Source organism: Hemibagrus wyckioides, linkage group LG01 (assembly GCF_019097595.1).
Source record: "Hemibagrus wyckioides isolate EC202008001 linkage group LG01, SWU_Hwy_1.0, whole genome shotgun sequence".
NCBI lineage: Eukaryota > Metazoa > Chordata > Actinopteri > Siluriformes > Bagridae > Hemibagrus > Hemibagrus wyckioides.
The window spans coordinates 21,178,036-21,195,848 of record NC_080710.1 but is presented as its reverse complement, the minus strand read 5'-3'; the positions used below and the strand labels follow the sequence as shown (position 1 = coordinate 21,195,848).

Below are 17,813 nucleotides of genomic sequence, written 5' to 3'. Positions count from 1 at the left end.
TGAGCAGTTCGATGTCTCTACATGTCCAGCACATGACAGGAACCAACAGCTAATAAATCAGATCTGTAATTGGACAACCCTCCCCGTCCATTAACCATCAGCCATGGTGAGCCTGTCATCACCTGATCACATCATTTACCCAACAGAAAAGGGAAAGAACAAGGGAAAACCAGGTGGAAAAAAACACACAAGTCTGGCATAAAGCTCAGACAGCAGCTTCCTGATCTGTAAACAGCAGGCCAGATTCTGCAATACTGAACATCACCGCAGAGGCCAAAAAGCAATATCAAATTTCATGAAAACTTTTTTTTTGTATTAGACATAACAGATTTGTAATAATACCAAAACTACCGAGCACAAAAACTACTAGGAAAACAACCTCAAGATTATTATTTATCTGCCACAACACCTTTATCATATCATTTGAGTCTCACATTTGATTACTCGCCCTATTTCCATATTTGTAATATTGCTTGCCTTCTCCGAGATGCTAAAACCCTTGTACATGAATTTTTTAAAAACAATTCAATTATTGTAACTTCTTAATCATTAGCATACCGACTAAAAGCTTCACTGTATACACACCTCAGTCACCAGAGATCTCACTAACACTTGATCAGTTCTAACTCCAATTCTGTATGAGCTGCACTGGCTTCTCTCTCGATACACACTCAAAACAAAATCCTGCTCCTTTAATTTTCCTTGGAAAATTTACATCCTTCCATGATACATTTCAGCACTCCTCTTTCTGTACACGCAGTAAGTCCACTAAAGTCCTTTGGCCCGGTGCACAGAGCTGTCCCCTAGTTTACATTATTCACTATGGCAAGCAGGTCATTAATCTTAGCACCTCAATCTCTCAGGCATTGCTCTTCCGTTTCCTCTTTTAAAGCCGAGCTGAAACCTTTCTGCTCTCTCTACACTTTTACCCTCCTTGAACAATATGTTTAATTTGGAATGGTTCCAATGCAGTGGGCTTTCTGCATAGATATTTGCTAAGTGAGAATGTCAGAGGATCTCAAAAGTGTTGAAAAAACATTCGCAAGCAACTCTTTCTTGTTGCTTCCATCTTTGCAATAGAAAGCTGTTAGTGGTAGCAATCACTCACAGCATCGGTGAACAGGGAAGAGACACAAGTGTATCAGCCTTGGATTGCAGTATTCCTGTAGGATTAACAGATTAACTGATCTGCCACATTGAAACTGCATCATCGGTGCCCTGGGAGAATAATGAGGAATAATGAGATCATCTGAGCTGGCATACACATGTGGGAATCTGATGCCTCTGCTTCAAAAAAAAATTTAATCATTTAATCATGGCAATTAGTGCAATGAAAAAATGACAATCCTTTCACAACTTCTACACTTTTTTATTTTTAGTGTATGACTTTATATCCTTGGTTTTTGTATATGTTGCAATATATATATGGCAGTGTTGAGATTTAGGCAGATTTAGAGCAAACTTCGTCAGACACATAAATCCTGCTTATAAAAGCAAGTCGACTAGACACCCACAGGTCAGGTCTTTTTTTAAAAAGTGGACAAAAGTTGAATTTGGCCCGAAGCCTTGTGAAGCTTTCAGTAGATGCTTAGTGCAGCAGGGATGTCCGCCCTCAACCAGCCTCTAACCACCATGCCGAGGTGGGGGAAAAAATCCAGCCACATTTTTCCATTTTTCCTTCAGCAGGCCCAGCGGAGGCAGCCTGGCTGTTCTGACCTTCTGCTGGTGAAGGCATATCACACAGATGTCTTGCTCACACCCAGCCATGTCATCTAGTAATGCTGAATGGTAAGCCAAGCCTTTTGCGGTTTTCCCCGGGGCACTAACAGGGACAGTGCTGACGGTTGCACAGGCAACTCTGCACACTAGAGCTGTAATGGTGTTCCCATCTATCACTGAGATAGTTCCCATCTATCATTAACAGAACAAATTACAAGCAACTCAACATTCCTGGCTATCACTACTTAAGAAGGAAAGTCTAACTTAAAATGTTCTTCTTCCACCGAAGCAGAGGAAGCTCCCATTCAGCCAGGACAGAAATAGATTAGATGCATTAGATAGTCTCACTGATGTGCAGATCAGCAGCATGCACCAAACCCATTTAGTGTTGCTTCTGTACAGAGCTGCTGACAGATCAGGGACAGGCGCCTTTCACACTGTCTGGCCGAGGCTGCATTATGTGGTCGGTGCAGGCACGGGGGCCAAATGCAACCGCTGTTTTGCAGGTCTCAAATGACGTCACTGTAAATGGAACAGCCCATTCATAACCAAAGGATATAGAGCTCTGGCAGCTTTACACCGGCATTTTGCTGGGCTGTGTCCTTAATGGTTTTTGGGTACCATTCTGGGCATGGGGCATTTTGTGTAACTTCCAAAGCAGCAACACGGAATTTCTGAAAATTTCCTTTAAATACACTAAATGGATAGAACAGGATGAAGGTAGGGGATAGGACTGGTCTGCATTTTTTAATGTGGTATGAATTATAAATACAATATTTAGAACATATTTTAATATGCATGATGCAAAAAAATAAGTAGGATAAAATGACTCCCTTGTGGCATATACACTTTGTTGTTATTATTGTTTATTTAAAAAGGAATGGATAGTATTGGGTACTATATTATCACATCCAACATCTGTTAAGTGACTCTGGAAAGTGTGATTATCTTCATATACAATATTTGGTTTTACAGAGAAAAGGCAAGCAGTACTAAATTTGTTGGTAAACTTAACACTTAAGGCTTCTTCAACAAAATCAGGTGAATTGTAAATACTTGATGTAGTAAAAGTTCAAAGCTGTTTAAGAATAAATAAGAGTATATGGAATTACAAAGTCACTGTTACTGTTATAGCTCTGATATTTATTCCATGCTTCCAGTATAGTGCCAATCATTAGTATCCCTGAAAAATCTTCCTCTATTAAGGAAGACTTAATGAATTAATTTATGAATTTATTGGTTTGTTTGTTCAATCTACAGTATATTTAGGAAATATTTAAAGATTTAATACAAACTTTGTGAATAGTGCAGTGCCTCCACACCCAGGCCAATATGTTACCGGATGGCTGCCTGTCCAAATCAGTATATCCTTCTGTAAAACAGAAACCCCTACTCTATTCTACGGGAATCCTCGTGAAAGGATGCAATCTTAGTTACAGACTTCTCAAAGTCAGAGCAACACTTTGTTGTAAGCTATATGAAGCACCAGCAGTTTGTCCTGATTTTAATAATTCATCATCCACAATTTAAAAGGAATCGCTTTGAAAGTTTAATGACTTAGAGTGAAAATGGACTGCCGTAAAGACACAATGATGCTTCGAATTATTACATTATTCATTGTACGCTGCCATCTCCAGTGCCTCTATCTTTTACAGAGCAGCGCTATACCTATAAAGATAAATGGGTTGGATGAACATACTGAGCTGCTAAGTGTCTTGGTGACAGCTGGTAAAGTTATTGCTGTTATCAGATTCTCCATTTACTGTAGTTAAGATCTAATTTCCAGTAGAACCACCTCAGCTGTGCATATGTGAATGTGTGCGTGTGTGTGTGCGTGTGTGTGTGTGTGTGTGTTGTAACAGTGAGACACTGTTAAAACACAATGAGTCAAGAGTCATTTGGGAGGAAAAGAAGAAATTGGGAGGGTGTGAGATCAATGAGAGAGAGGGTTTCACTTGACAACCTTGTGGAAAAACTGACGATACCTGCACAGCTTTTTGCTTCCTCAGAGCCTCTTTTTTTCCACTTTTATCTATCACACTTCCTCCCCATCTAACACTTTGTACCCCCTTTACTCTAGCCCATCTTCCCACATGGACTGGTGGAATGACCCCATTTTTCCCTTGTGGGTAAAGTGTGCACCTGTAGGTTAGGGTCAGTGAGATGATGCTTACCAGAGAGCGTTTAGAGAGAGTGCAGTCTGGTAGATGTCTCAGAGCACCACCTGACCCTCCCGCCCCTGAGAAAGGCTCCCTGACACAGTGTCAACCTGCCGCTCCTCTGCCTTTGTTGTTTTTTTCCCCTCTAAAAGTCTGCAAGGCATTTTTCAAGGAGACAGCAGCACACAGACACACTTGAGTGTAATAACATACAGCTCCTTAAGTGAACTCGGAGCCGGCTTTTTTGAAAACGTGACCAAGTCAATCCGTAATGTTGCATTCCACGTAATGTGATTCCAGTGTGCCAATTTCCCCACAATTAACTTTTTGAGCTAGTCTTCTCAGAACATCCCATTATGCCTGACAGATAAGAACAGCTTAACCCAGGAGTAAAAAAAAAAATCAAAACTTAAAGAATTATGAGGGTCAAATGTGAGACTGGATTATGCCCGAAATTGGGATCACATTGGGATCAAAGTAAGCTTTCTGTTGAGATCTAATGGTACGTGACTGTGAGGTTTTGTTCTGGGAGAAGATCAACTCAAATGGGAGCACAGATTAACTTGTCGTACATCAGTCTGCTTTAAGATCAATATTCGCAGATGACACAAATGGCTCAGAGGATCCAGGATTTTTACCACTAGTTTATAACCAGAAATTTATCTCAGACCTACTTCCCATCTATATTTCAGGGCTCACTAAAACTGGAGAAAAAAAAATCTTGGTCTTGGGCAAGGAAGTGGCTTTTTTTTTTTTTTTTGCTGAGGTGTCTGCGGTGTGTCTACATTATTGGGCCTGGAGGTCCTGACATGGTCCTCTGAGGAACCGTTTCAGCCACGTCTGTCAGAAGCTTGGCTCCCACAACCTACTGGGTTCGAGTTCCTTTCTGTTTTCACATGACAAACTCAGCCAACACCTCAGGCTTTTCTCTAAACCTACAAAAGCCCCAGATCGTCTCCAGCCAGATACAAATGTTAAAATAATGTTATGATGCTGGCCAGCATTTTGGGAGGAGAGGGACATATTTTGCTAATAGGAGTTTTGTATTCTTTCAACAGATAGGCGTTAAATATTGCTATCCTCCATCGCCATTGTTTTAATACTGAGCGCTTAATTCAAACAGCATGTTACTGAGGGGGATGTCTGGTTAAATTTAGGAAACAAAAACAATTCTAAGCTAGGAGTATGTTATACAGGCTTTAAGGTTTATGTACCGGTCATACCTCATTAGAAAACCTGCAAGCTCTTTCGGTCTATTTATTAGAAAATTTTAATCACAATATTTATTGAGTTCAGCAACATTTAGTCTCAAGGGTCATGTACAAGATCAGTGTTATTCATTGTATATTCAAACAATATAAAGCTGAACTTTTTTCTTTTTTTTTTTTTTACATGAAAAGGCAATAACTGAGTCAGGGAACAATAGGAAGTATTGTTTTATTATTGTTTTATAGTTGTATAGCTTAAAAATGTTGGCATTTTAGTTCCTGCCATATAATAGCTCCTGAGCTGTTCTATTGTGTCCAATGGAAATATAGATAGATAAAATATTATTACGCCTCAGTTTTATGACCCCTTTAGTGACAGACAGCCAATCATTTGAGAGAAAGAGTTACACTCTCTGTTTTTGTGTATATTTTATCACTCTGTGTTTTTAGCTAGATTACTATCTGGCTCGGAGAAAACTAAATACACATATCATATAATAAAATAGACAAAGAGAACAGATTAGGTCATAAAAATACACATCTGAAGCAACCAGACATAATATTTTTTGTTCTCCAAACTGTATTTTATCTAGTGAGCTAGCTCTGTTGGTGGGGATGTCGCGAATGCAAATAGTAGCAAGTCTACCTAGAAGTGTGCTGCAAGATTTGCTCTTTCACCTGCATTTTATACATATAATGAGTGTAAAATATCCAGAAATACTTGAGTCGTGTCCTAAACCACATACAGTACTGGTGTCGCTTCTATCTGGATGAATTCTTTTGGAATATGTGTTGGCTTGGCCGTGTTTGAGATAGAAAATGCAGACAGTGATCCTCAATCAGCACTACAAGTTTGATAAATGTGATAAACAGTGGCTTAAGAGATTATTATAGTAATTTCATCAGCATGGCTTCACATATAACTCCACCACAACAGACTTGACAGAACAGCCTCTAACAGAAGAGACAGGAAGTTTCAAAAGGAAGTTAGCTAGTATTTTTGAATAAATCATATAACCACCAGACATGGGTCTGTTATGAATGGTTATGGGAACACAGTGCTGTCATTCAGTTGTTTCCGTCTGTATATGTAACCAATCATATTTCACTTCCATTGATTCCACAGTGAACTGCATTGGATCCAGATGTCTTTACAGAGCACATGATGGGCAGAAAAGAGACTAAAACCGAACCGTTTCATTTTACTGTACACATTTTGGAATGTTAAAGCAAAGTTGTGAAAAGACTCTGTGCGTATGTGTGAGTGTGTGTGTGTGAAGTCTTTGATACTGATCATTTCGCAAACAACCTTTGTAAAACATGCAAAATGGCACCTATTGAAGCAGAACGACTGCTCATGGAGCTTGACTACTCTAAAGACATTTGGTTCCCATCCAACTCGCCCGACTCTGAAAGATCACTCCTCAACTGTTCTAAACACAAGTCTCTATACATGTTCCTTTAGGAGTGTGTGTGTGTGGCTGTGTACGTGTTCCACATGCAGTACTAACAGAGTGAAGGGTCTTACTTGAGCACATGTTGATCTCCGGCCCACGGGTGCCGTAGTAGCCAGAGGGGCAGACGTGGAGACACTCGCCGTACTGCCTCATCCTCTCCCTCCTCAGGAAAAGGAAGAGCTTGGGCTGGCACGTCATACACCCATTGTCCTTCGAACACACTGAGCAGCCTTTGCAGGGAGGGTAAACATAGCTAGCTGGAACACATGACAGGACATACATCGGTTTTACCAAACAGCATTGATACATTGACGATCTTGACATAATGACACAACATAACATCTATTACATTATTTTTTTTAGAACAACAACAATATTTTCTAAAGAAACGCTGACATAATTGATCTGTTTGTACTGTAATTTTTTACGAATCTCAATGAATCAAGAAATCGTCATATTTACAGTAAAAATAAAAAATCTGTGAACATTGCTATGGTTTGGTTCTGAGCTTAACTGCTGTAGGGAAAAAGCCAAAACAGCAGTAACTACGAGCCAGATTTTGAAGAAGAAAGAGCCAGTAATAACTAGACAGTTCCTCCTAGTGTAACTTCTTAGTGTCCAGTTTACAGGAAAATGTCCTCAGGAGCACACAATAGCTGCAAACAAGAGACGGCGCTATTGATTGGAGCCAAGTTTTAAATATCACACACCGAGATAGAGTAACGGGCCTAAGTGTATGACCTACCACAATGCTGTAGAAAATAACATGCTGTGGGAGAGCGAGCAGAATGAGGTCCTGTGCTGCTCTTTATATCTCTAAACAGTTTTTGAGTTAACTTCATTGGGAAGTGTTAATAACTATAGGATGGCTAATGGAGCAAAAAAAAAAAGTGTACATTTACATAAGTAGGATTTTTTCCTACTTTTTCAAAATGTGATTCTTGCTGCTAGAAATTAGGGCTACCCCCTCAGGAGCCCTCTCATCCATTTATCTAATCTTTAAAGACTTTCTCTTTTTATTCACCTGATGTTGACTTTATATATGTTTATCCTTCTTTTGCTTGACAATGACAGATGACAAGCCTACTAAGCAAAAAGTCATTTGGGAATTAAAAGCTGATATGTCATTTATTTCAATTCGGTTCAATTTAGTTCTTTAAAGACTCTTAATAAAGTCTATATCGATCGTAGGTTGTGTGTTTCAGCCTGCATGCAATCTGCATCTTTCTGCAATGTCTACCCAATATCTATTGCCTTGGCTAGGAAAAAAAAAAGAAAGATTTATGGGAACCAAAACTCAACAGGAGGTAATGTAAAACGATCCATACTATCAAACTATCAGCTTTCTCTGTGGCTCTTTCCAGACATGCAATGTATATACTGCATTTGATATACTGTTGAGCAATGTAAATAATGTGTCACATTCTGTCATTAAATATTTTTTTTACGATACAACCAACGTTTTAGTGTTTGCCCCCCACCCACCCCCACCCCCCCGGAAAAATAAACCTAAATAAATATCTAAGTTAGTCTTCCATCTTGAATATTGCTGATACTGACATCAAAGTCAGTTGTACAGAAGGTCGTCTTCAGGTTATTTCAATGACAACAAAATTCCGTATCAAATTTCTGTTTAGCTGGGTCTTATATTCCACGCTTACAGTACGTGATGAGAAGGATAAGTAGGCGCATTTTTATGCAACCGCATTGCACACTTGCACAGGCATATGGTATACAGTTTTGACGTGTTTACAGTAACCTGACATTTGTGTTCTCCTCCCCCACCAGCATACACCCTGATTGCTATTGTAGCATGGAGAATTGAGGAAATTTGGGCTGGAAGTATAAAAAGCAGACAGCCATTGGAGCATTCAATCAGTTAGTCGGTGGGTGGTATTGCAAACTGTTGCTTTCTTTCCTCATCTTTTGCCCATTTTAACTTCATCCAGCCAGCAGCTCGGTCATCCATTTCAACAACACCTATTAGTAGTTAAGAAACAATTCATAGCTGTTTCAGCAACATTCCCATTAATGACGCTTCCGTTAAATGCTTGCTTGCTGTTAGACTTATCAGCCTATGCATACGCAGGGCTTTGTTGCTTTGTGAGGATTTGTTTTTGCTTGCTGCATTGTGTAACATCCTATCCAGAATGTACAGCAGAGCCTGTGCTCTCCACACACTAAGCTTTTACAAATGGAAAACTCGAAAGCATGGGTTTCAGCTGATGGCTGAAGAGATTAGCTTTCGCTATGATGAGATTTTGGAGTAAGGTCCCGTCTTTGCTCCAGTTCAAACCACAGCTATGTCAAATAGGAGGCTGAGATTCAGTGCATTTCAGACAGGGGTGTCCAACTGCTGTCCTCGAGGACTCAGGGCTTCCACATTTTATGGAAATTTTTTTCACCGCCAATTGATTTATACCTGAGGCTTTAACAACTATGGTTGGAGTCTCTTATCCCACCTAATATTTTCAACAGTTGCTCGAGGGGCTCACGTTTAAGCTCTAAACCAGAAATTATAACGAGCTTCCAATATCACTTTCGCCCCTTTTACACACAGTACAGACAGTTACCTAGAGCGGAAACAACTGAACAAGCCTGTGTAGCACCTAATTCATACTCAGCACTCAACTTAGATTCGTGTCTAACTTGGGATAGATGGGGTAGTTTAAGTCAACTGCTTTTTAGTGGCTGTAGCTTCCCCTCATAAAGACATCAGCCTTCACCATTCACACGCTACACTGCATCCAAGATCTGAGAACAACAATCTGCACTTTATATATAAACAGCTTCTCTGCCAAAGTTTTAAGTCACAGACGAATGCTAGCGATCAAAGCGTATTGGTTTCTAGAAATTCCAGGCTCTGTGTAAATTGCAGTGGATAAAACTAATTCAACTGATGCTATAGTACAAAGTATGAGTGTATTTAGATTTGACATTCTTTTTTGAACAGCTTATCCTCCACAGAAAGCCTGAATCATATCCCAGGGACTCAGGCCACAAGGAAGGGGACACCCTAGACTGGGTACCAACCATAACAGGGCACCATTTCACACACACACATACATTTATTAACAAGTGACAATTCAGAAATACAACAGTGGACTAGAGGAGGAAACCAGACAACCTGGAGGAGACCCCTAAGCATGGGGAGAACATGCACCAGCAGGACTGTGGCGACATCAAAACCCCCAACACTAGAGGTGTGAGGCAAATTTGCTAACCACTAAGCCCATGTGCACCTTTACATTTTTACATTTCTAAAAGTTATAGTCCACATTTGAAACTTCCATGAATAATGCAAATCTGTTTTTGATACCTCACAATTCATGGCTGAATGAAGTAAGCAATGAAATAAAGGGCATGTTGATATAGAACAATAATCAAAGACAAGGGGCTGTGATATTTTACCCCCATTACAACCTTACATTACAAGTTGATTATATGAGATTTATTTCTCTTATACTACAGCAGTATAGTTACATACTAAAAAAAACAGCAGTTCATACATTTAATCCATTTATAGTTATATTTAATGCTGCAAAACAAATTAGTTCCTTTCATTACTTATGCTCTAACAGCTATAAACAATTGTACCTGCACCAGCTTCTCTCATTTTTTCTCTCTCTCTATGATTCAATAAAACAGAACTGCAGCATGTCATGTTTCCTGTGTCAGAAAACCTGTGATTGTTACAAAGTACTGGCTCGCTCCATAAACGATAAATAAACAGTAAACCTCATGACAGGTCCGCATGTTTTAAAACCTGGTTACCTGAATCTGAATCAACAATTCTTTCAAGGTCCTTGATAAAATCCCTGATAATAATAATCAGCACTTTCAACACTGCATTTAGAAAAGTTAAAACAAATACAGCTAACCATGTTCTATGTCACCGTGTTATAAAAAGAGACCAAAATGTCAATCAGCCAAAACATCACCTCATTTCTTGTCAGCTTGGAAGGAGCCCATGACAGAAAAGACAAAGTGTCTGGACTAACTGATTAAAGGTATATGTCTGGATACGTTTGGACAGAAATCCTGCAGATCATTATTCTTTTGAAGATGTTATTTCATTCTTAGCCAGGTTTTTATTTCTTTCCCATATTCACTCAGTCTTTCTCTTTGGTTTTAGGATTTATGACGTCTGTCACACAGGCAAGACTTACTTTCCTTTCATAACTAACAATAGTGTTCCTTAACCTCGTAGCCGTCACCACACAGGAACACCGGGCACTCAGTAGTAAGGGCTAAAACATTCATCCAGACAAGCAGATTTCCGTCTGCGTGTCGCGACACGATGAAAAATGAAATCTAATTTGCGTGGAGTAAAATATCCTTCCAAATTAATTCTATATTAGTGTCTCTCTGTCCAAGTGCAGCGGTAATAATGTGGTTTCATCAGGTACGTTTTTCTCTTTTGTTCATGCAGATTGAGAGCCCATAGCACAAGGCATGATGCCATATTTGGCCTTTGCTGCATTCCTTCAGCCAGAGGAGGTTGGTTTTGAACTGTGATCAAGAGCAATTAGGGCACAAGTAAGATCCAGCTGAATAGTGCTCCATCTCAGGTACATTTAACGAATGCTAAACAACCGTGACAGCTGTAGACCCGAGCAGACCTCCAATATGCTCTCTCTCTCTCTCTCTCTCTCCTCCAACACTCATGCTACCACACTCCGTCCCTCTCACTGTTCTCTATCACATCGAGCTATAAAAAAACTGCAACTTTGATTGTGAGCTTTGATTGCTCCCCCTAGTAAGTAAGTTACCCACATCACTAAGGGTAATTTTGTGTTCATCCAATTAGTGAGAGTTGTGTAAAAGACAGATGTGAGGCATCATTAGACTGCTAAAGCTGCTAAAGAACAACCGAGGCCCTCACCACTACTACAACCACCTCAAGTGTTTTACTCACAACCTGATGGGCTCACACTTACTTTTCTTATCTATGTTCTATTTCTGCAGAATTCAAGAAAAAAAAAACAAGAACAAATTAATCCATGAATCAATTCCAGAAAGTGTTCTCTTCCAAGGAAGGCAAATCACTAATAAAATTTAAACTGAAGTTATCAGATGAATGTATGCATGAAGAACTAACCTATAAACCTGCACCTGTTGATTAAAAACACAAATAAAACAAAACAAACTGAGTAACCTTTCAATCATGCGAAGCAATATTTTCGACATAAACAGCCAGAGCTCTGGGTAAACCTCAGCCCTCAGCAGCTAAACCCAAGCCGTCTTATGAGGTCTCTGTTCTGTGGTGGAAATGAAGTTTGCCAACAGAAGCATGCACTTGTAATATAACATCCTTAAAGTCCTTGGGTAATGCACTCCTAAAAAGCAAGACTATTAAAACTATAGCACACCACAGGAGAAAAACGCTTCTGTTTCTCTGACTTTGAGTGCTATCAAGTTCACAGCGTCCTTGCTGAGTGTCTAAGACCAGACATAGGCTGCCAAAAGTTCTAGCCACTTGTCCTGGAAATTGGGAGTCATGTCCTTGCAATAAAGCTTTCAGAAGGTCAACAAAGTGCATCAAGCAGTGCATGGATGGCTGAATAAAAACATCAAACCAACTACATGCATGAACCTTCAGTCTATCCACCTTATTTCTGTACCGCTTATCCTACACAGGTACTCAGGGAACGTAGAGTTTATCCCAGGGACTTGGGATACAAAGCGGGGGAAACCCTCAATACCCAGGGAGGCAAAGTACAATCACACACACCCGTTCACACAGAGATGCCAATCAACCCACAACACATGTCTTTGGACTGGGGGAGGAAGCCGGAGTACCCAGAGGAAACCCCTGAGGCACAGGGAGATCATGCAAACTCCACTCAACAGGGCAGAGGCAGGAACAAAACCCCCAAACCCTGGAGGCGAATGTGTGAAGCACTAAGCCACCGTGCCCCCCATGCATTATACATGACTTTAGGCATTATACTTGTGGAAGTCTTTCTTTGCTAAATATTAAAAAAAGGAGTGGGGGGGTCTCTCATGGTTAAGGGGATACAACACTTTATGTTCCAAAAATGCATTTCTGTTTCAGTTTATCGGCAAATATGTTGGCCCTCATTTTAAAGTACTTTACAGCTGGAAATGGTCGGGATTTGGAGGTTCAGGCCTTTTTTCCAAGTTTACTTTAACAGTTCGCACTGTATGCATATGTTTACAATTTAGAGCAATCTCAGTGCTTATAATGCTTTAGCAGCATGTGCCTGAATAAATGCTTTTTACTTTGCCATATTATTAGCTTAACTGGAGAGGTTCCTTTGCTGCAGGCTTTAGCATGAAAGCCAGACATTGGTAAATTTGTAGATCGAATCTCCGTGCTTAAACAGTGGATGTCATATATAAATGTATCCGGCAATAGTCAGGAGCTGGCAGTAATATACTGCAGTCTACAGAAAGAGATATAAAGTGTAGACTGTAGAAGTGCCTCAGAATCCTGCTCCTGCTGCTGCTGCTAAAATGGAAATTAGTTGCTAGTACTTGGTCTGAATGAATTCATTTAGTTATTTTATTGTTTATATACATATTGTGGTGTCATGAAGATGAGGAAGGCTTGCCTTTTGATTCCGGTTCCTCTCAAGGGTTCAACCTTGCCTCATCTCAGTTTTTCCTTGTCGAGTTTTCATTGTCGCGTCTGATTTGCTCACTAGAGATCAATTTCTACATTTAAAACTTACATCCAGAATTTATAGACATGTAAAGCTGCTGTGTAGCAATGTTGAACTGAAATGAAAATCTCATCTACAGCCTTGTAGCTGCAGTAAATATGTGGAAAACTGGTCACTAGACAACAGCTGTACAACCACAAACCAGCAGATTTTCCCAATTAGCACCTGATGTCCTGCGGCTCATTATGTTATAACCATTAACTTCTCCAAAAACAACAAAAACCACAGAAGGTCAGAGCACGCTTTCAGGTATGTTCCTGAAACAGCAGTGGGGCGAGCTGCCTGATCTCTGCTTATTCTCTTCAGGCACGCAAGACGGGCCAAAATGATGCACACAGGTGCTCAGAGCATCCTAGAACAGCAGGCAGTGCAATCAGCACTTCGTCACAAGAGCTGTTCTCTCTGGAGGAGCGTGCCCAAGCACACACTGACATGTGTTTTAGGTTTTTCTCCTTTAGTAGAAAATGTGGACTGTTCCAACTTCTGGAATACCCCACAGGGCAGTAAGATCATGTTATCCTCACTAAATAAAAGAGCTAAAGATGAAGGCGATGATGTGTGGGGGAAAGGGAGCAGGGCAGAGAGTAACAGTATCTTTTGCTCCTTTACATTTGAAAAGATGTTTTTCCTGCAATGAATTTCCTTAGACATATTTGTTACTGCAATGATTCATTCTATTTAAAAAAAGGGAAAGAAATACATCTAACGATTTTCAAACGTTATTTCTGAGATGTCTAATCACCAAAAATCATTTCCAAAGTTCAACATTTGTTTAAAAGAACTTAGAGATCAAATCCTGACGATGCCACGGCCACTCAAAGCAGAAGGTCTCTGGGTGTGAGGTGTGGAGTTACTCTCCCCTCATCAGTCAGACAGACACAAACCAATCATCAGCATCTACAAGCTCATGTATGCAGAAGATAAAAAAGTGTGTGTTACTTCTCCCTGTGATGCAGCATGAGCAGCAGTTTAAGAAGATTTATGACGCATGTGTCTCAGAGGAAGCATGTGTTATGCTACATTCAGAAATACTGCGACTTGCAGCAACAAAGCAACCAGAGAGTACTCATTGTCAATGGAAGCTGGTGACATGAGCACCGGCAACCGATGGCGACTAGATGTGGGTGTGACCAGTGATGTGATAATGTTCAGAAAAGTTTAACTATATCCAAATATGGGGCGATTTGGTTCAGTGACTACCAATGGCAGTGAAGGCAGGAGAGCGTGATCACACATCATCAAACACACTGCTTCTTCTTCATCCCATATGACAAGATGCATACATACACTACTGAATATACACAAACACCAAATCTCCCTCCAGAATGTTTCCAGAATTTTAGTTACAAGATAACTGGTTTGTTGTCAAGTGGTATGTTACTTGTGAAATGAATGTTATGATAAAAGTTAATGCAATGTGAACCGGTAGTAGGAACGCTTACCAGTGACTTCAAAGCATAGAGACTGTGAACTTACAGCAATAAAATCATTGTGTCTGTGAACACAGCTTTAGCCTTCAGCCTCCCTGGTTTAAGCCCTAGTCATGTGTTAGAGGAGAGCTGGGTGGGAATTGGCAAATGACCAAACTGGGAAAAAAACGAGTAAAAGTTTTCACAAAAAAAAGGCTGAGTTGAATCAAACTTCATTACTTTTTAAGTTATCGGTCAAAATGGAAAATATGTGAACACACAAAACAACATGGAACAAAACCAACATGTTTTATCTGGATTTATCAGCACATAATTACATCAGATAATTTACTAATTCTAATTAAGTAGTTTTCTTGTGATTTTAGGTACCTTTTTGTTTTATTCAACTAAAACTTGGCTGTTGTGTACAACACTGGCAAAGACACAAAAAGTAAATAAAAAGACATATCACAAAAATGAATCAGGAAAAGAAAGAAAGCAATAGAATCAGGTGAAGCTGAAATAAAAAAAGAATGTAAAAACGGGTGGGAAGTGGAATGGATCTAATTAACACACCTGTGGGTCATTTATCACACATAAAACTCACACCTAATATTCACACCTGTAGCTGAATGCACTCACTAACTCATTCATTCACTAACTCACTAACTCATTCATTCACTCACTCACTCACTCACTCACCCATTCACTCACTCACCCATTCACTCACTCACTCACCCATTCACTCACTCACTCACTCACTCACTCACCCATTCACTCACTCACTCACCCATTCACTCACTCACTCACTCACTCACTCACCCATTCACTCACTCACTCACCCATTCACTCACTCACTCACCCATTCACTCACTCACTCACTCACCCATTCACTCACTCACTCACCCATTCACTCACTCACTCACCCATTCACTCACTCACTCACCCATTCACTCACTCACTCACCCATTCACTCACTCACTGACTCATTCATTCACTCACTCACTCACCCATTCACTCATTCACTCACTCACCCATTCACTCACTCACTCACCCATTCATTCACTCACTCACCCATTCACTCACTCACTCACCCATTCACTCACTCACTCACTCACCCATTCACTCACTCACTCACCCATTCACTCACTCACTCACCCATTCACTCACTCACTCACTCACTCACCCATTCATTCACTCACTCACCCATTCACTAACTCACTGACTCATTCATTCACTCACTCACCCATTCACTCACTCACTGACTCATTCATTCACTCACTCACCCATTCACTCACTCACCCATTCACTCACTCACTCACTCACTCACCCATTCACTCACTCACTCACTCACTCACTCACTCACCCATTCACTCACTCACTCACCCATTCACTCACTCACTCACCCATTCATTCACTAACTCACTCACTCACCCATTCACTCACTCAGTGACTCATTCATTCACTAACTCACTCACTCATTCATTCACTAACTCACTCACTCACTGACTCATTCATTCACTCACCCATTCATTCACTAACTCACCCATTCATTCACTCACTGACTCATTCACTCACCCATTCACTCACTCACTCACCCTTTCACTCACTCACTCACCCATTCATTCACTCACTGACTCACTCACCCATTCACTCACTCACTCACCCATTCATTCACTCACTCACTCACCCATTCATTCACTCACTGACTCACTCACCCATTCACTCACTCACTCATCCATTCACTCACTAACTCACCCATTCATTCACTCACTGACTCATTCATTCACTCACTCACTCATTCACCCATTCACTCACCCATCCATTCACTCACTGACTCACTCATTCACTCACCCATTCACTCACTCACTCACCCTTTCACTCACTCACTCACTCACCCATTCATTCACTCACTCACCCATTCACTTACTCACTGACTCATTCACTCACTCACTGACTCATTCACTCACTCACCCATTCACTCACTCACTCACCCATTCACTCACTCACTGACTCATTCACTCACCCATTCACTCACTCACCCATTCACTCACTCACTGACTCATTCACTCACCCATTCATTCACTCACTCACTCACCCATTCACTCACTCACTGACTCATTCACTCACTGACTCGCTCATTCATTCACTCACTCAGTCAGTGACTCATTCACTCACTCACTCACTGACTCACTCAGTCAGTGACTCATTCACTCACTTACTCACTCACTGACTCGCTCATTTACTCACTCACTTTCTCACTCATTCATTCACTCAATTAATCACTCACTCACTCACTCATTCATTCACCCTCTTATTCAATCATTCACTCACCCACTCATTCAATCACTCACTTATTCATTCATTCACTCACTCATTCATACATACATTCATTCATTTATTTATTCACAGACTCACTCACTCACTCACTCAGTTACTCTCATGCACTATTCTTCAGGAATTGGCTTTGTGCTTCCAGCTCTGAGAGGTGCAGTTACAACAGCCACAGATCAATGAAACTCCCTCCAATTTTATCACCCAATGTAGGAAACCTCCAGTCTGCTATTTTTGCGCATTCCTCTGCACCCACATGATCAAATAATACTCCAACCCCCAAAACCTCACACAAACAGGGATTCCTGATGCCTGGAGACTCGCAAATACTCAGAGTTGAAGCTGGGGTGTAGCTGAGGTGTAGAGCTTTCAGGTGTGAACCTCCATGAACTATTATATAACAAATTTCAAATGCTTAATCAAGAACAGTTTACATAAAACAAAAGCAGCACAGATAATTAAACAGCACATACAAATAAAACACAACTGCACTATACTGACATTCATGAAAGGTCAATGTTATCATTATGATTTCTCCATATTTGCCCACAACAGGTGTTACCCCCTTACTTTGTTTCACCTTGTTGTATTGGCTGATTAACCAATCAGGACTATGCATTTTTCAGATGCTGTTTGAAAGCTGCTAGCCAGCTATTTGTACTCTGAGCATAAGGATATTAAGGGGACAGCAGGATGAAATACTGGAGTAAGAGAAAAGGAAGATGACTGCTTGATGGTAGATTATGTCTTAAATAATGAAATCTAAAATTCTGAATATCACCACCACCTCTGCTAACTGTCTAATGTCCAGCCAGAATGCAGGAGCATGCTACATGAA

At 40.4% G+C, this 17,813-nt stretch overlaps 1 protein-coding gene across 1 annotated transcript in view; it reads right to left on the bottom strand.

Moving 5' to 3' along the window:
- rspo2 (R-spondin 2) overlaps positions 1–17,813 on the bottom strand; it is a 53,997-nt gene that overhangs the window by 22,624 nt on the left and 13,560 nt on the right. Inside the window, exon 3 of the mRNA XM_058397469.1 lies at positions 6,615–6,800. Coding sequence (XP_058253452.1) covers positions 6,615–6,800 — 186 coding nt within the window. The remainder of the gene's footprint in view (positions 1–6,614; positions 6,801–17,813) is intronic.